We start from the raw sequence: 13849 nt of genomic DNA, 5'->3' as shown, positions 1-13849 counted from the left end.
GAACACCCCTCGTATTGGTCTCGTGAAACATTTAGTGTGTCAGAAATAAGGCAGAGCCTATTTTTAATACGTACCCATCGAGTCTTTTCCTTTTTTCTTGATTGTTCTTCAATCTTAGCCTCCATTTTCCTGAGAAGTTTTATTAAATGTTATATTTCTATTTATAAATAATGTTCATTCCATATGTGTTTACTGTCTGAGGTCAGATAGTTGCTGACCTTTGTTCTTCAATCATCTGCAGTTTCTCTTCCATTTTTCTGTCTCTCTCCTCCGCCTCCTTCCTCTCCTGCAGGACTCTCTCTCTCTCCCTTCGTCTCCTGTCCTCCGCGGCCTTCCTCCTCTCCTCATCTTTCCTCTGCTCTTCCTCACGCTGGTTGGTTACAATGGGAATAGTTTTAAAATTAAATATAAATTGAGGTACATCTTGAACCATACATTTATATTTGGGTTATTCTATTGAAGACATACCATTGTTAATATCAATTACAATATATAATATATATTATAGCTATGTCCACAAAGTATGTCAAAATTGAAAAGCTTAAGAACAACCAGAGAACAAACACAGTGTGTGATAGCGTTATTCCCAGAGGAAGACATACACACCATTTAAAAATCGCACGTTCTAAAAAGCTTTCTTTTTAAAATGTTAATGCAAACTGATAAAAGGAAACAAGTACATTTATATAAAAGGTTTTGGAAATCTATGTTTTCCAGACTTGATGATACAGAGTACGTGCTCAAGACAGAGGGCTCATTAAGGTAAAAAATCAATAGCTCCTAAGTTTTGAGTGTGTTCCAAACAGAAGCGCGAGTGTTCGCTGTACCTCTGCTCGTGCCCAGAAGGAGTCTCTGTTAATCCGCTTCATCTCCATAGCAGCGTTGGTCTTCCTGTAGTTTGTGCCCTGTGAATCAGGTCAGTAGAGACGAGTGAGCAAAGAATTCACAGCAGCTGTTCATCATTTATTATTGTACTCAACGGAAGGAATATTTTAACTGCATGAGTTAGCCAAGGACAATATTGGAGTGTGCTCAGATACCACTGTCACTTCTTTCTCCGTTGGTCTGGAGTTTCTCCTCAGTCTCTCCATAGGTGCACGCACTTTTGCTAGGATGTCCCCAACCTTCTCATCAGTCACATCATCTGTACTCGAGGCACTGATAAACACATGGGCCTCCTACAAGAGACGGAGGATGAAGTGAATTAAATGAGCTCTCAATCTGACCTCAATCTGTTGGCCTTTCAGAATTTACTTCCATCTTCAAGTCACATGATCTGGAGGGGTGTCATTTAATATCCCACTGTAGCACTGATGAAATACATTAATAAGCATATTTACAACAGATGTAGTGATGTTTATTTCTTCATTTTGGTCAGAGTCCTCTTTAAGCGAGTAAAAAAAATCAGAAAATATACAATTAAAGTTTCCAGTTCTCATAGCCAAGTATTTAGACCCAATGCAAAAAAAGAAAACAACATTAACGTTTAAAAACTACCAGCATGCACCTGCACCAGTCTGTTTTCAAAGTTAAAACAGCAGACAGAGACCAAATAAAGAAGTGCCCTGTGAGCCAGGTGTAAAGATTTAAGGGCATTTTTTTACTGTTTTCTAGTGAAACAAATGCAGTGTTGTGTGTCTGGGACCATGCTGTGGTTGGAAGCTGTAAAAGCTCACTGAAAGCTCTGTTTGCTCTCAGCGAGCTTTTCATGCTCACACTAGAAGCCACTGTATTTACTTTGGCTTTGCAGGTCTTTGCGAGTAAAAAAAGTGTGAAATCTCACAGTAGAGAGAATATCAGAGTGAACGCTGTTTTGGGATCAGCTGCCATTTTACCTGCACTCCCCTCCACACAACTGCAGCCACTGGCGCACAAGCTGTGGATCATGAAGAAGGAATTGATTACATAGGCTCAAGCTGGCTTTAACGACTTTAGTTTTATATTGAATCAAAGTCTTACAGCTCTACAATGAATCACATGATGAGCGTTGATGTGTCTGACCCACTCAAACCAACACAGCACACAGCTGGAAGGTGTATGTAACTTCTAATCAGAAGTGCTACTTTAATATCTATAACTAGCTGAATGTAACTGTTGTTTAAAACTAGCCTTAAACAGTGTGGCTCTCCAGTTTACTCTGAAAGTTTCTAAAATGGCTGCTTTGGTCCCTCCCTCAGGCTACTAGCTCAAACAACAGATTTTTTCAACTGAAGACTACAAAAAAATTGCTAAATTGCTGTGGTCTGAATCAGAGACGACAGGCGATTGAGTAACAGAAAGAATGTGAAAAGCAAGACTAGGAGTGGACATTACATCAGTGTGTGTGTGTGTGTGTTTTGTGCCGCAGTGTGTTCACAGAGTACTGTTAGTTACAGTTTTCATTAGAGGGTCTCTATGATGGTGTGTATTTCCTGTCCAGTTACAGAGATGCAGAAGTACTTCAGGTTTACAGTAACTCGCAGTGCAGAGAGGTGAGGATTATGTTAAAGCTCTCTGTTGTTAATAAACAGCAGACGTTAAGAACCAGAGGAAGCATTGCCCATTATCCTGTCCACGGAGAGTGAAATTATCCCCAACCAATTCATCATAACTCGGCACACAATGCAATGTAGACTCTGTCCAGCGTGATCAGGCCTTGGTGGACGATAGGAGGAGAAGAGGGGATTAAAAAAAGGGGGCTGTGGGTGTGTCTCAGCCACACATCGCTGTGAGTGTTGGCCACAGTTCAAGGGCTGACAAACCACAGCTTCAGAGCAGATTACTGCACTGTTAGAGCGCAGCAGGCCCAGGCTTCTCCTTCCACACCCACTTCTTTCTCCACCTCTATAAAAACCTCTTATCCTTCCTACAGTCACAAAGCTATGGTTAGAGAGCAGTGACAAATTAAAACTAACGCAGTAGCCTTTGTTGTCAAGCGTCCTAGCACAAGAAGTACTTATCAAAACCATGAGGTCAAAGGGAGGTCCCTCTTTCTTTCTTTCCTCCCTCTCTTCCAGTAGGAGGAGTGCAAATGACTTAACTCTGTTATTACTTGCCTGGACGACAGTGTTTTAGTCTGTTGACGTACAGCACAGCCCCAAGGCTCAGGCTCAGCGATGCTGAGACAGTCAGCACAGGTAAAATAATATCCCACCAAAGAATCGCAGACAGAAGGAGAACACACCAAACTCCTCACAGACTATGACCTGGGGCAGAGTTAGAACCCACAACTCTAGAACTCTGGAGCTGTGTGACAGCAACATTACATGCAGTGCAACCTTGATGTCCTTTGATTAATTATGATGTTTGATATTAGATTCTCCTCACAGTCAATTCATGTGAAATTCATATTTGGAACAATTTGGATTTGGATCTGCATTCTGATTCTCTTGGTTGCTCTCTTGGTTGCTTTCATGACCAAGGGCCAAGCAGCTCTAGTCAAAGACACAATAGCTATAAACCAGAAAACCTAAGTGAATTACTGTAACCTTAAAACTCTAACCCTAACCCTGAACATGATAAGGAGTGTGGTGTGTTCTCTCTGTGTCTGCGTGGGTTTCCTCCGGGTGACTGTGAGGATTGTGGTGTGTTCTCTCTGTGTCTGCGTGGGTTTCCTCCAGGTGACTGTCTGTGAGGAGTGTGGTGTGTTCTCCCTGTGCCCGCGTGGGTTTCCTCCGGGTGCTCCAGTTTCCTCCCACAGTCCAAAAACACATGTTGGTAGGTGGATTAGCGACTCTAAAGTGTCCGTAGGTGTGAATGTGTGAGTGTGTGTTGCCCTGTGAAGGATTGGCGCCCCCTACAGGGTGTGTTCCCGCCTTGGGCCCAATGATTCCAGGTAGGCTCTGGACCCACCGCGACCCTGAACTGGATAAGGGTTACAGATAATGAATGAATGAATGAATTACAATTACAGTGTATTTAGGGGACAAATGTGAAGAAGAACTATAGTCTGACAACACCTTATATAAATGTGTACATTTTTCATCACCTGCTACTACACAAGCACGTATAATAAGTAATGGGTTTAGTGGGACATGATGATTGATTGGTGGAAAAACTAGGCCAAGTTGATTTTTCTCCATAAAAACACAGCTTCATCTAATTTAACATCATGTAAAGTAGCATGTTCCAAACGTTTCGTACTTGGCTTTGCACAAAACTTTTCTGAGCAACTCAAAAGGCACTCAATTCCTATAATTGCTTTTATTTGCTGGTAATATTATTTGTACATGATATGTTTAGTTTAACTGAGTAACACAAGTTCTTTCCATATAAATCAATATTCGTATTAAGCAGGCACACATGCCAGGCTCCTGTACTAGACGAGACTCGCTGTCCTGATAAAAAAAGACAAGTAGTGATAAAGTACGACAGCTAGACGATACAGAGAACTGGCTAAAGGGGATAGGGAAGCTTCTGAGTTGCCTCTTGCAAATCCTGACATTGATATTGTGTAGGAGAAGCCAGGGAGCAGACAGTGATGGAGGATCTGGTGTTAACATCCATCTTCAGCCCTCTCCATCCATGTCAGAAAAGGAATTGGACATGGATACTGAGCTTGGCCAACGGTATGTTGCTTGTTGGGATTGTCATAGCATCTTCCAATTGGTCTCGCAGATCTCCTCAAAAGCTTACTATATCAGCGGCCTTTGAGCTGACTCCAGTTCTGGTGCAGCTTTGTGGATGAAGGCCACGAACAACATGGCCCAAGAATCAAGGAAAATGTACTCCTTGCCGAATTACACAATTGTTTAATAAGTACTGTTTGTACTCAGAGTATGTGTCCAGACATGTCCCAGAGCTATGAATAAGACTGAAAGGGCAGGAACAGTAGCCAAAACCAAGAGCAAAGATAAGGCTTTTTCTAGAGAAATTCTAAATCAAACAGAACGTATCTGTATAAAAGTGAGTGAGTGTATAATTGAGAGTGGGAGTGGAAGGTAGAGCAGAGTGGCCTTTTTTTGCCCAAAGCAAGACCAGCCGTTTAGATTGGGACATTCAGTGTTGTTTATTTTACTAATTCTAAAATTCAGCCACCGTGACATGCTTCAACTTTAGTAAACTGAGCAGAACTTATAATCAGCTACAAGCTCCGGAGCAATACTCCAATAGGCCTGAGGAATAGAAGCTCATTTTTCACTGTTTAAAATTGCAAGGGTTATTTGGATATGAAACAAAAGCAGACAGAATTAGATTTAGAATCACGTTGTTGGACACAGAGCAATTTGTTCTCCGCATTAAACCCAATCCGTGCAGCGAAACACAGCGAGGCACATATGCCTGGAGCAGTACGCAGCCCTAGCCCTGGCACCCAGGGAGCAGCTGGGGGTAAGGCACTGAGAATCGAACCGGCAATCTTCCGGTTACAAGCCCAGTTGCCTAATCGCCACAGCTGGCCCCATTTATAAGTCTGGTACAGCCTAATATATCACTGCATATGCAAGTCTTTTTAAGAAACTTAAAGGACGAAGTAAAAAAATGTGCCCCTATATTGATAAGTACTGAAGATTACTCCAAGTCCGTCCAAAAACTTCCCCACTTTTAAAAGATGATAGCTGCCATGCCTCAGCTGGCATTAGACACTGGCCTCTATCACACCTCTTGGCTTCAGCAGGATCTGTCCAGCACTGCTAAGAACAATAAAAAGTGAAAGCTAGTGCCATACGTCTCTAGTAATAATCTATTAATTCCAGTTAAAGCTCCAAACAATGCCAATAGCCATGACCTCACCCTCAAACCCTGCACGATAAAAGCCTGCAAGCTTTTTTTTTGGAGGCAGCAGAAAGGTGACAGTGTGAGAACAGAGAGCAGTATGTGGGGTGGAGGGAGCTGGCAGATGTTCATGCATGAGAAGAATGCTACAAACCGGAGCCTGAGTCAGGCACTCTTGCAGGACTGGACATTGTCATATGGGAGTCCTGACCCAACACTGAGCAGACCCTGTTGAAAGAAGTGGTATCACTTTGCACTTGAGTGTTGAGTCTAGAGACAGGCTTCTAAATGTGTCATGCTAAAAGCCCTTAGTGTCAGGTCAGACTGGTGAGGCGCTGTGCCTACAGCGTTTTTATTTGGCCAAATGAATAACTGAAGAAATGCTTTCTTTAACTTTATCTACCAAATATCTGTATATTAAGGCCAGGTGTATCAGAATTAAACTCTCTGATGGCTGAAGGTCACCAGGACCAGACTTGGGCATCCCTAGATTATGCTGGTTGGTTTGTAATAATGTATTATAATTATATTGTGTTGTCTTCTCTTTTTAGACACTAGGCAAAGAACTGGTTTACAACTTACACAATTACTCACGTTTAGAAACACATATGGGGCTATTTCTTAGATACTAAGGTTGAGGGACTGCTGAAGAATGGGTGCTAATATACTTCGTATCCTGGGTAGAGCTGTGGCACAACAGTTAGTGTTGCTGTCACACAACTTCAAAGTCCTGGAGATCCAGATCTAAGATCTACGCCCCTGAACGCTTAGTTCTAAAATGCACATCATTGTGTAGGAACATTGGTTGGTCACGTACAGGTACTCTCAGTAATGTATGACCTCATTCACCGACCTGGTCTTGGTTCTTAAAATAACCACCATGTGTTTTGCACTATAAACATATTTACTCCCACTTCCTGTTACTCACACACTTGCGCTCATTGACCTTTTTCCACAGACGATCCATTTACCAGCACTGTTTGAAGATATCAGAGCACCCGAGGAGACCCAAAAGAACATGTGAAGAACACACAAAACTCATCAAAGACAGTGACCTGAGGCAAGAACTGAACCCACAACCCCATGGCTTTGAAGTTGTGTGACAGCCACTCTAACCGTTGTGCCACAGTACCAGGCCTCTCCAGTTTCTGTCAAATAACATTTTATTCAACTGACTTTCAAGTGTCTGGTTCTGTTCAGAACTATGTGTTAAATTTGGTCCTCAGATACTGTGTTAAAGACTGTAAAGCAGCAGGGGCAAGTAGAAAATGCTTTGATTTTAACAATAATTCAGAATAAATTAGGAATATATACGACAGAGAGAATCAACCAGAATCAATGTGTTTCTTTACCCCTAAAACCAAATCACTCTCACTCAGCACACACACACACAAACACAAACATTTACTCTCACTCAACACACACACTGGGATGGGACTTGATGGGGGTCATGAAAGGTCCCACTGCGTATCCTTCATTGCATGTCAGAAGAGTGGGAGTGAGAAAAGAGAAGCGATGACATTCTTCACATGCCTCTGAAGCTGACTGGGTGATGCCTTTATAAGGCAATAAGAATACGAGGGACCTTCGATAAACTCATAAACCTCTTCTTTGTGATTATGGAAATGCTAGGCAAACAATGTCTGGACACTAAAGCCATGGGAGACTATAGACTGTGTCAACACACTCGCAACAGCATTCACAGCTTGACTAACTGAGCTCTGAAATGAGGAATTTACTTAGGGCCACAATATCCTGGGACTGTCAACAGTGTGATCCAAGAAATTTGCTTTTTGGGAGCTGTTCTATAAGCTCCAAGCCAAAACAACATACACACACAATATACGTATTTTAATAATGATTAGGCATCATTAAATGTTACACAGAGCATATGCCCAGGCGAGTTGCAGCACCATGCAGAGGAACTATGAGAAAATGAAATACCACATTTCCTACAACTTTGGTGCACCCAAGCCCAAGACCTCTTGTGTCTCTGTAATCATTTAACAACATTTAGTGACAGTCAATCACCTTTGATTGATTAATTTATTGATAAATAAAACAATTTTTTTCTACAATGACACATTCCCGTTTTAGGACCACATGCTAAAATCTAAAAAAACATTTGAACTTCATGCTCCACCAGAGGGCTCTGTTAAAAAAGAAGAAAAGAGACCTAGATATCTCAGTTAGCCAATTAACCACTATCTACAGCTGAATAACTGGGTGGGTATGAATAAATTAATAATCAATTAATGACATGTAAAATCCATTATCAAATTCAAGTTTGACTGAGGTTCTAACACCACATCACTCTTTAACAACGGGCATTGAAGAAATACAATAGTTTAAGGGAAAAAAAACACCTCCAAATCAAAAAATGCTGCCAAAGGAAGTTGGTCTGTCCTGGTTTCAGATTTGTGTTTTTGCACAGCTCTGGTAATTAGATCTGTATCTCATTAAAGTGAACTGAACCTTTGCTGATTGGTTGTCTTTCCTGTTCACAATGTCCAGAACAGTTCACAATTCACATTATATGAAAAATTCCCCTATTCCTTCCTTCCTTCCATTCTTTCTATCATTCCTTTCAAAATGTGTGTGCATTGTTAGCACTGTGCCTGTCTGTGGCACTGCTCAGGGGCACCATTCGACAATAGAACAGAGAGGAGGAAGAGAGGATTTTAACTTGCCTGGCACCAAGAAACGGACAGTCACTCAACAGATATAGATAAAGGAAGGAAGCCAGCTGTAAGACAGAAACTTCGGCTAACAATAGAAAGTGTGGTTTTGCTTGTGGCAAAACACTTTTCAAATGACTCTATCAACAGCTAAAAGTGTTTCAGGAATTAACAGATGGGGCTATTTTGAGAGAATGACATGCAGAAGATCATGCCATGCCACTTTTGCATTTTGACTTGGTTCAAGAACCTGATTTCCCTTAGTTTCTAGACTATTCAAATATAGCCAAAGTACTGTCTTGTTATAATCAGATTTGAGCTAATTTTGTCATGCTACAGTTCTTTACAGTCACACAGGATCAAATACAAGATCCATAGCTAATTGGTTTATTCATTCATTCATATGTAACCCTTATCCAGTTCAGGGTCGCGGTGGGTCCAGAGCCTACCTGGAATCATTGGGGGCAAGGCAGGAATTCACCCCAGAGAGGGCGCCAGTCCATCACAGGGCAACACACACACACCTACGGACACTTGAGTCGCCAATCCACCTACCAACGTGTGTTCTTGGACTGTGGGAGGAAACTGGAGCTCCCGGAGGAAACTTACGTAGACACAGGGAGAACACACCACACTCCTCACAGACAGTCACCCGGAGGAAACCCACACAGACACAGGGAGAACACACCCCACTCCTCACAGACAGTCACCCGGAGGAAACCCACACAGACACAGGGAGAACACACCACACTCCTCACAGACAGTCACCCGGAGGAAACCCACACAGACACAGGGAGAACACACCCCACTCCTCACAGACAGTCACCCGGAGGAAACCCACACAGACACAGGGAGAACACACCACACTCCTCACAGACAGTCGCCCGGAGCGGGAATCGAACCCACAACCTCCAGGTCCCTGGAGCTGTGTAACTGCGACACTAAACTGCTGCACAGACAAGTCTGTTCCAGACTTAACTCTAATTGCACATTCTTTACAGTCGGCTAATATGATGCCAATCATAAATTTCTCACACAAACACACACACACACACACACACACACCGGTAGGTTCACACACGAAGCAAACTTACTGCAACAAATAACACCCACACAATGACTATATTAAATGTCAGGGATCCATCATCACACTTCACACCCTCTTAGCTGGATGAATAGTCATTTTATCCCAGCAGCACATGAGAGCACTCTGCACAATGATTTCACTATCATTTCATGTCTCCTACTTCTTCCCTCTTTCACTGCAATGTTGACAGCACTTCTGTTCCACACCCGTAGGCTTGTGCCATCTGCATTAGACACGAAACAATACCAGTTTCCATCCAAACTAGTGACTCCAAGCAAGGGCCAGGCCCAACACTGCATTGCTTTTCTGAGTTTTGCATGTATAAATACAGTCCATCAGCACATCAACTGCCATAACATGAACTACAAAGGGAAATCTCATATAAAGGAGTGAGAAAAACAATGATATAGGTAAAGAAATCAATTTAAAAGTGTCTGAAAAAGACATTAAAAGATAATGAGAATAAGGTCCATGAGAACTTTGCAAAACAAGTTAGTTTAGAACCAGGGCCAAAACCTCAGTATCACTGAATGTGTTTGGGATTACTCTGGTTATGATAAACAGAAAACTTAACATCCTTCTAAGACTTTGCATGTCTGGAAATTTATCCCTGCAGATTACTCTGGAAAAACTGAAAACAAAGCTTGGCTTCTTCCAGCTCATGGTGTCTGGCTTTTGTATTCACAAGTGCAGCATCAAGACTGTAATTATTCATTTACACAGAAGAAAGCAAAGCAACAGAAAACCCACAGAGAGTCAGAACACTCCAGAAGGATACAAAATCAGGATGTATGAGAGAGAGAGAGAGAGAGAGAGAGAGAGAGAGAGAAACATATGCAAGAAAGAAGGAACGAACGAAAGAAATGGAAAAAAGACAGAGGGAAGGAGAGAGAGGGAAAATACATTACTACCCTGTTACTCATGCTTGTCCTGAATACTTCCAAATGCTGAGAGCGCAGTGAGCTGTAGCTGGCTCTCAGAGTGGATGGAGGGTGGTTGAAAAGTGGCACACAATCCAGATCCACACACTACAGTTACGCAATAGTACTGCAAACACAAACCTCACTTACTGTTAGAGCACTGTGTGTTTCCGGGCAACAAAGTCAGAGGCTACTTCAGAGCAGAAAATCTCATTGATAGATATTTAACCATTACCCCAAACATAGTTAAACAGCCAAGACCTCTTTCTCAGAATCAGAAGTTTTTATATAGTCGAATTCAGAAGACTGGGCATCCCTGGTCACATGACATTTTACTAATTAACTTTAAACTGTATATATACACACAATTATAAATCTCACATTGGGTCCTACTCCTTAAATAATATCCTGAGTACTTTCAAATACTATCTGACACTCACTCATTTCCTCATTCACATATTATTACTCATATTTTACATGTGAGAGAGCGTGACAGACTGTGTGTGTGTGAGAGAGAGAGTGTGTGTGTGTGAGTGAGAGAGAGAGAGAGAGAGAGAGAGATAGAGAGAGAGAGAGAGAGAGAGAGAGAGAGAGGGAGAGGGAGAAAGCGAATAAAAAAAATGGTAGTAGTTTACCTTGAAGAAGTTTTTAATAGCTGGAACATGACTTGCACATTCGTTCTGGCGAAACTCATCCACATCCTCTCCAACCTGTAAGTCCAAATAACATGGGTTAATTAAACATTTCATCAGAAATTACAGATTCAGAAAATTACAGGAAATGAAGGAGAAATCTGCTGATTTTTCTAAATTTGTGAGATCAGACAGTGGTGGTGATAGGAACCAGAAATCTGAACTTCGGTTATGAAATGAAAGAATACTGATTACTGAAATCCTCCCACAGTCCAAAAACACACGTTGGTAGGTGGATTGGCGACTCAAAAGTGTTCGTAGTTGTGAGTGTGTTAGTGAATGTGTGTGTGTGTGTGTGTGTGTGTGTGTGTCGCCCTGTGAAGGACTGGCGCCCGCTTGACTTGCACCCAGTGATTCTGGGTAGGCTCTGGACCCACAGCGACCTTGAACTGGATAAGCGGTTATAGACAATGAATGAATGAATTATTGAATTATTAGTGATTACTGAAAAAGAATAGTTCTACAATAGATTTTGACCTAAATGTACAACAGTGTATCTTCAAGTAGCTTTAAATTTAAAACGTTTAAAATGATTACCATAGTTTAAGACTCAGTGGACAGCACAATGATGTAGTGAAGGAGTGTCACTGCTGCACAGCTCAAGAGTTTTAGGGTCCTGAGTTTGATCATCTCAAAGTGTGAGAGTGCATGATTGACCATATGCGTGAGTGTGTGATGCCCTGGGATGTATAGCTGCCCTATCTAGGGTGGGCTCCTTGGGTGTGTCATTCTGCCACAGCCTTGATTAGGAAAATGTGGTTACGGAAGACAAACAAATAAATAAATGAACGAACGAATGAAAGAATGAAAGATTCACTGGTAATTTTGAAAAACAAACATAATGGCTACATTTGTCTGGTAGACATCGCAACCACTTGGTCCAGTCAAAACATCTAAAAATTTTGGAAAACCTGTGAAATTCTTCCCATGTAGCCCTTACCAAGGCCAGAAATTGGGACATACATTTATATTTTGCAATATGGCACTGAGTAATATGGCATGCAGAACTGAATAAACATCACTTTGCATATTCACAGGCATAGTACATACTGCAGACAACAGTTCCATTCAAACCTGTCCGACCTGCAACTGAACTGATTCTAACAAAAAGATGCTGGTATGACCTCGGTTAATGGGATAGTTTCAATAAACTGGAAATTCAACATAACTGTTAAGCCAAGGAGAAAACTTAAACAAATATTAAATTCTGAATTCACTCATTTTTTGGACTGTTTGAGTATCCATGGGTTGCAGGTGGCATTGCTGTGTAGACACAAACACGCAAAATAAAACTGTGATGTTTAAATGGTTTTATTGATACTTTCTATGAATTTAGTCCTCATTTAGACATTAAAATTGAACTATAAGTATAGATCCCTGGTCCATTTATCCACATCACGTCATAAACAGAACTCTGGTTGTTTATGTCACTCAGTAGAAGAGCTCGGGCCATATCCCCAATTGCACAATGCTCCTTGCATAGTACATATCACAACCAATAGCTCATACAGATTTGGTCAGAAGAGAAGTGAAATGCATTAGAATCCTAGAATTAGAGTTTTCCATCAGAACCAAAATTTTGAAATATGACAAAATAAATGAAATAAGTGCTACAAGCCATTTTCAAAAGATTGCAGCAAGGCATAATGTGCATAGTACCACAGTCAGATCTGTGTAACAAAAACTAACAAGAAAACAATCCCTTGTGTTTGGCTCCAGTGAAACGTACGGAGGATCAGACAGTCCGCTTGGTTTTAGAAGCCACTCTGAAAAACTAAAATGCTAATATGGCTAACAAGGAATAACAGTCTTTTCCTCCTCATTATGCAACACAGTGGGATCTTTTACCTCCTGCCTTTGCTTCTGAGGTGAGCTTTTGTGCTTCTGGGTGTAGTGAGACTCTCTATAGTGAAAGGAAAGGAGCTGTGTATCAGATAAATCTGTCCATTCTTCCTGTTTCATCTGTTTATATTTATATTTTATTGGGTCAGTTTTAGACAGAATTTTATTGGTCTCTGACTCAAAACTTAATGTTGCTATTTAAATTGTTTTAGCTGTAGCTTTAAGGTCAAACCATGATGCTGTTTCAGGTCACGGTGAGCTCTGACAGATAGTTCTCAGACTGTTTACATATGGACTGAAACTTCAGACCTGATTAAAGCTCTACTCTGTGTTTGAGTTCATCTGGATCATGAGAGGTTTCTAATTGCTCTGTGAACAAGTCACTAAAGCCACCCCTCCTTCTTCTCTGTATCGCCTGACTGGCTACAGATGCCACCTCTGACCTCAAGCACAACATTCCAGCTTCGTCGTCCTGGCAACTGGTGCTGGGGAGGTTACTGGGAAGGTTCCCAGCATGCTTTGCTGTGCATGGATTGGAGCTCCTTCGGATACGAGCTGTCTGGGGGTCAAAGCCCTTTTGTGGGACACGGCCATTGACACATCTCATCAACAGGAGCCTCACATACATCTCTTCTCAACACATGGCCATTACAAAGACCTCCTGCACCAACAGCAACCAATGAGAAGCCACCTTAAGCTCACTCCCCATCTAAGGAGCCAATAAGAGCGGACCATTGAAGTTTCACATTCAACAGAATGAAGCCAAAGTGACCTCATCCAAATGGAAATGTCAACAGAAGGGCTTTAATGCTGAGGCATACTGCCTACACTACTTTGGAGCAAGTAAAGGTAGCTCCAAATCTACATTTAGAAAAGGGTTGTCATTAACACGTATCTGCTGATTACCTGGATGATTACACTATAAGAGCAAGAAGGTAG

At 41.7% G+C, this 13849-nt stretch overlaps 1 protein-coding gene across 1 annotated transcript in view; it reads right to left on the bottom strand.

Moving 5' to 3' along the window:
* The window catches only part of LOC136677363 (drebrin-like), a 53587-nt gene that overhangs the window by 8263 nt on the left and 31475 nt on the right, over positions 1–13849 (bottom strand). Inside the window, exons 4-8 of the mRNA XM_066654888.1 lie at positions 11012–11086; positions 1041–1178; positions 828–905; positions 219–370; positions 75–129 (exon numbers count right to left, since the gene is read on the bottom strand). Of these exons, the coding sequence (XP_066510985.1) occupies positions 75–129; positions 219–370; positions 828–905; positions 1041–1178; positions 11012–11086 (498 nt within the window). The remainder of the gene's footprint in view (positions 1–74; positions 130–218; positions 371–827; positions 906–1040; positions 1179–11011; positions 11087–13849) is intronic.

This window comes from Hoplias malabaricus, chromosome X2 (assembly GCF_029633855.1).
Source record: "Hoplias malabaricus isolate fHopMal1 chromosome X2, fHopMal1.hap1, whole genome shotgun sequence".
Lineage (NCBI taxonomy): Eukaryota > Metazoa > Chordata > Actinopteri > Characiformes > Erythrinidae > Hoplias > Hoplias malabaricus.
The sequence above is the reverse complement of the archived record's forward strand: the minus strand, read 5'-3'. Positions and strand labels throughout refer to the sequence as shown.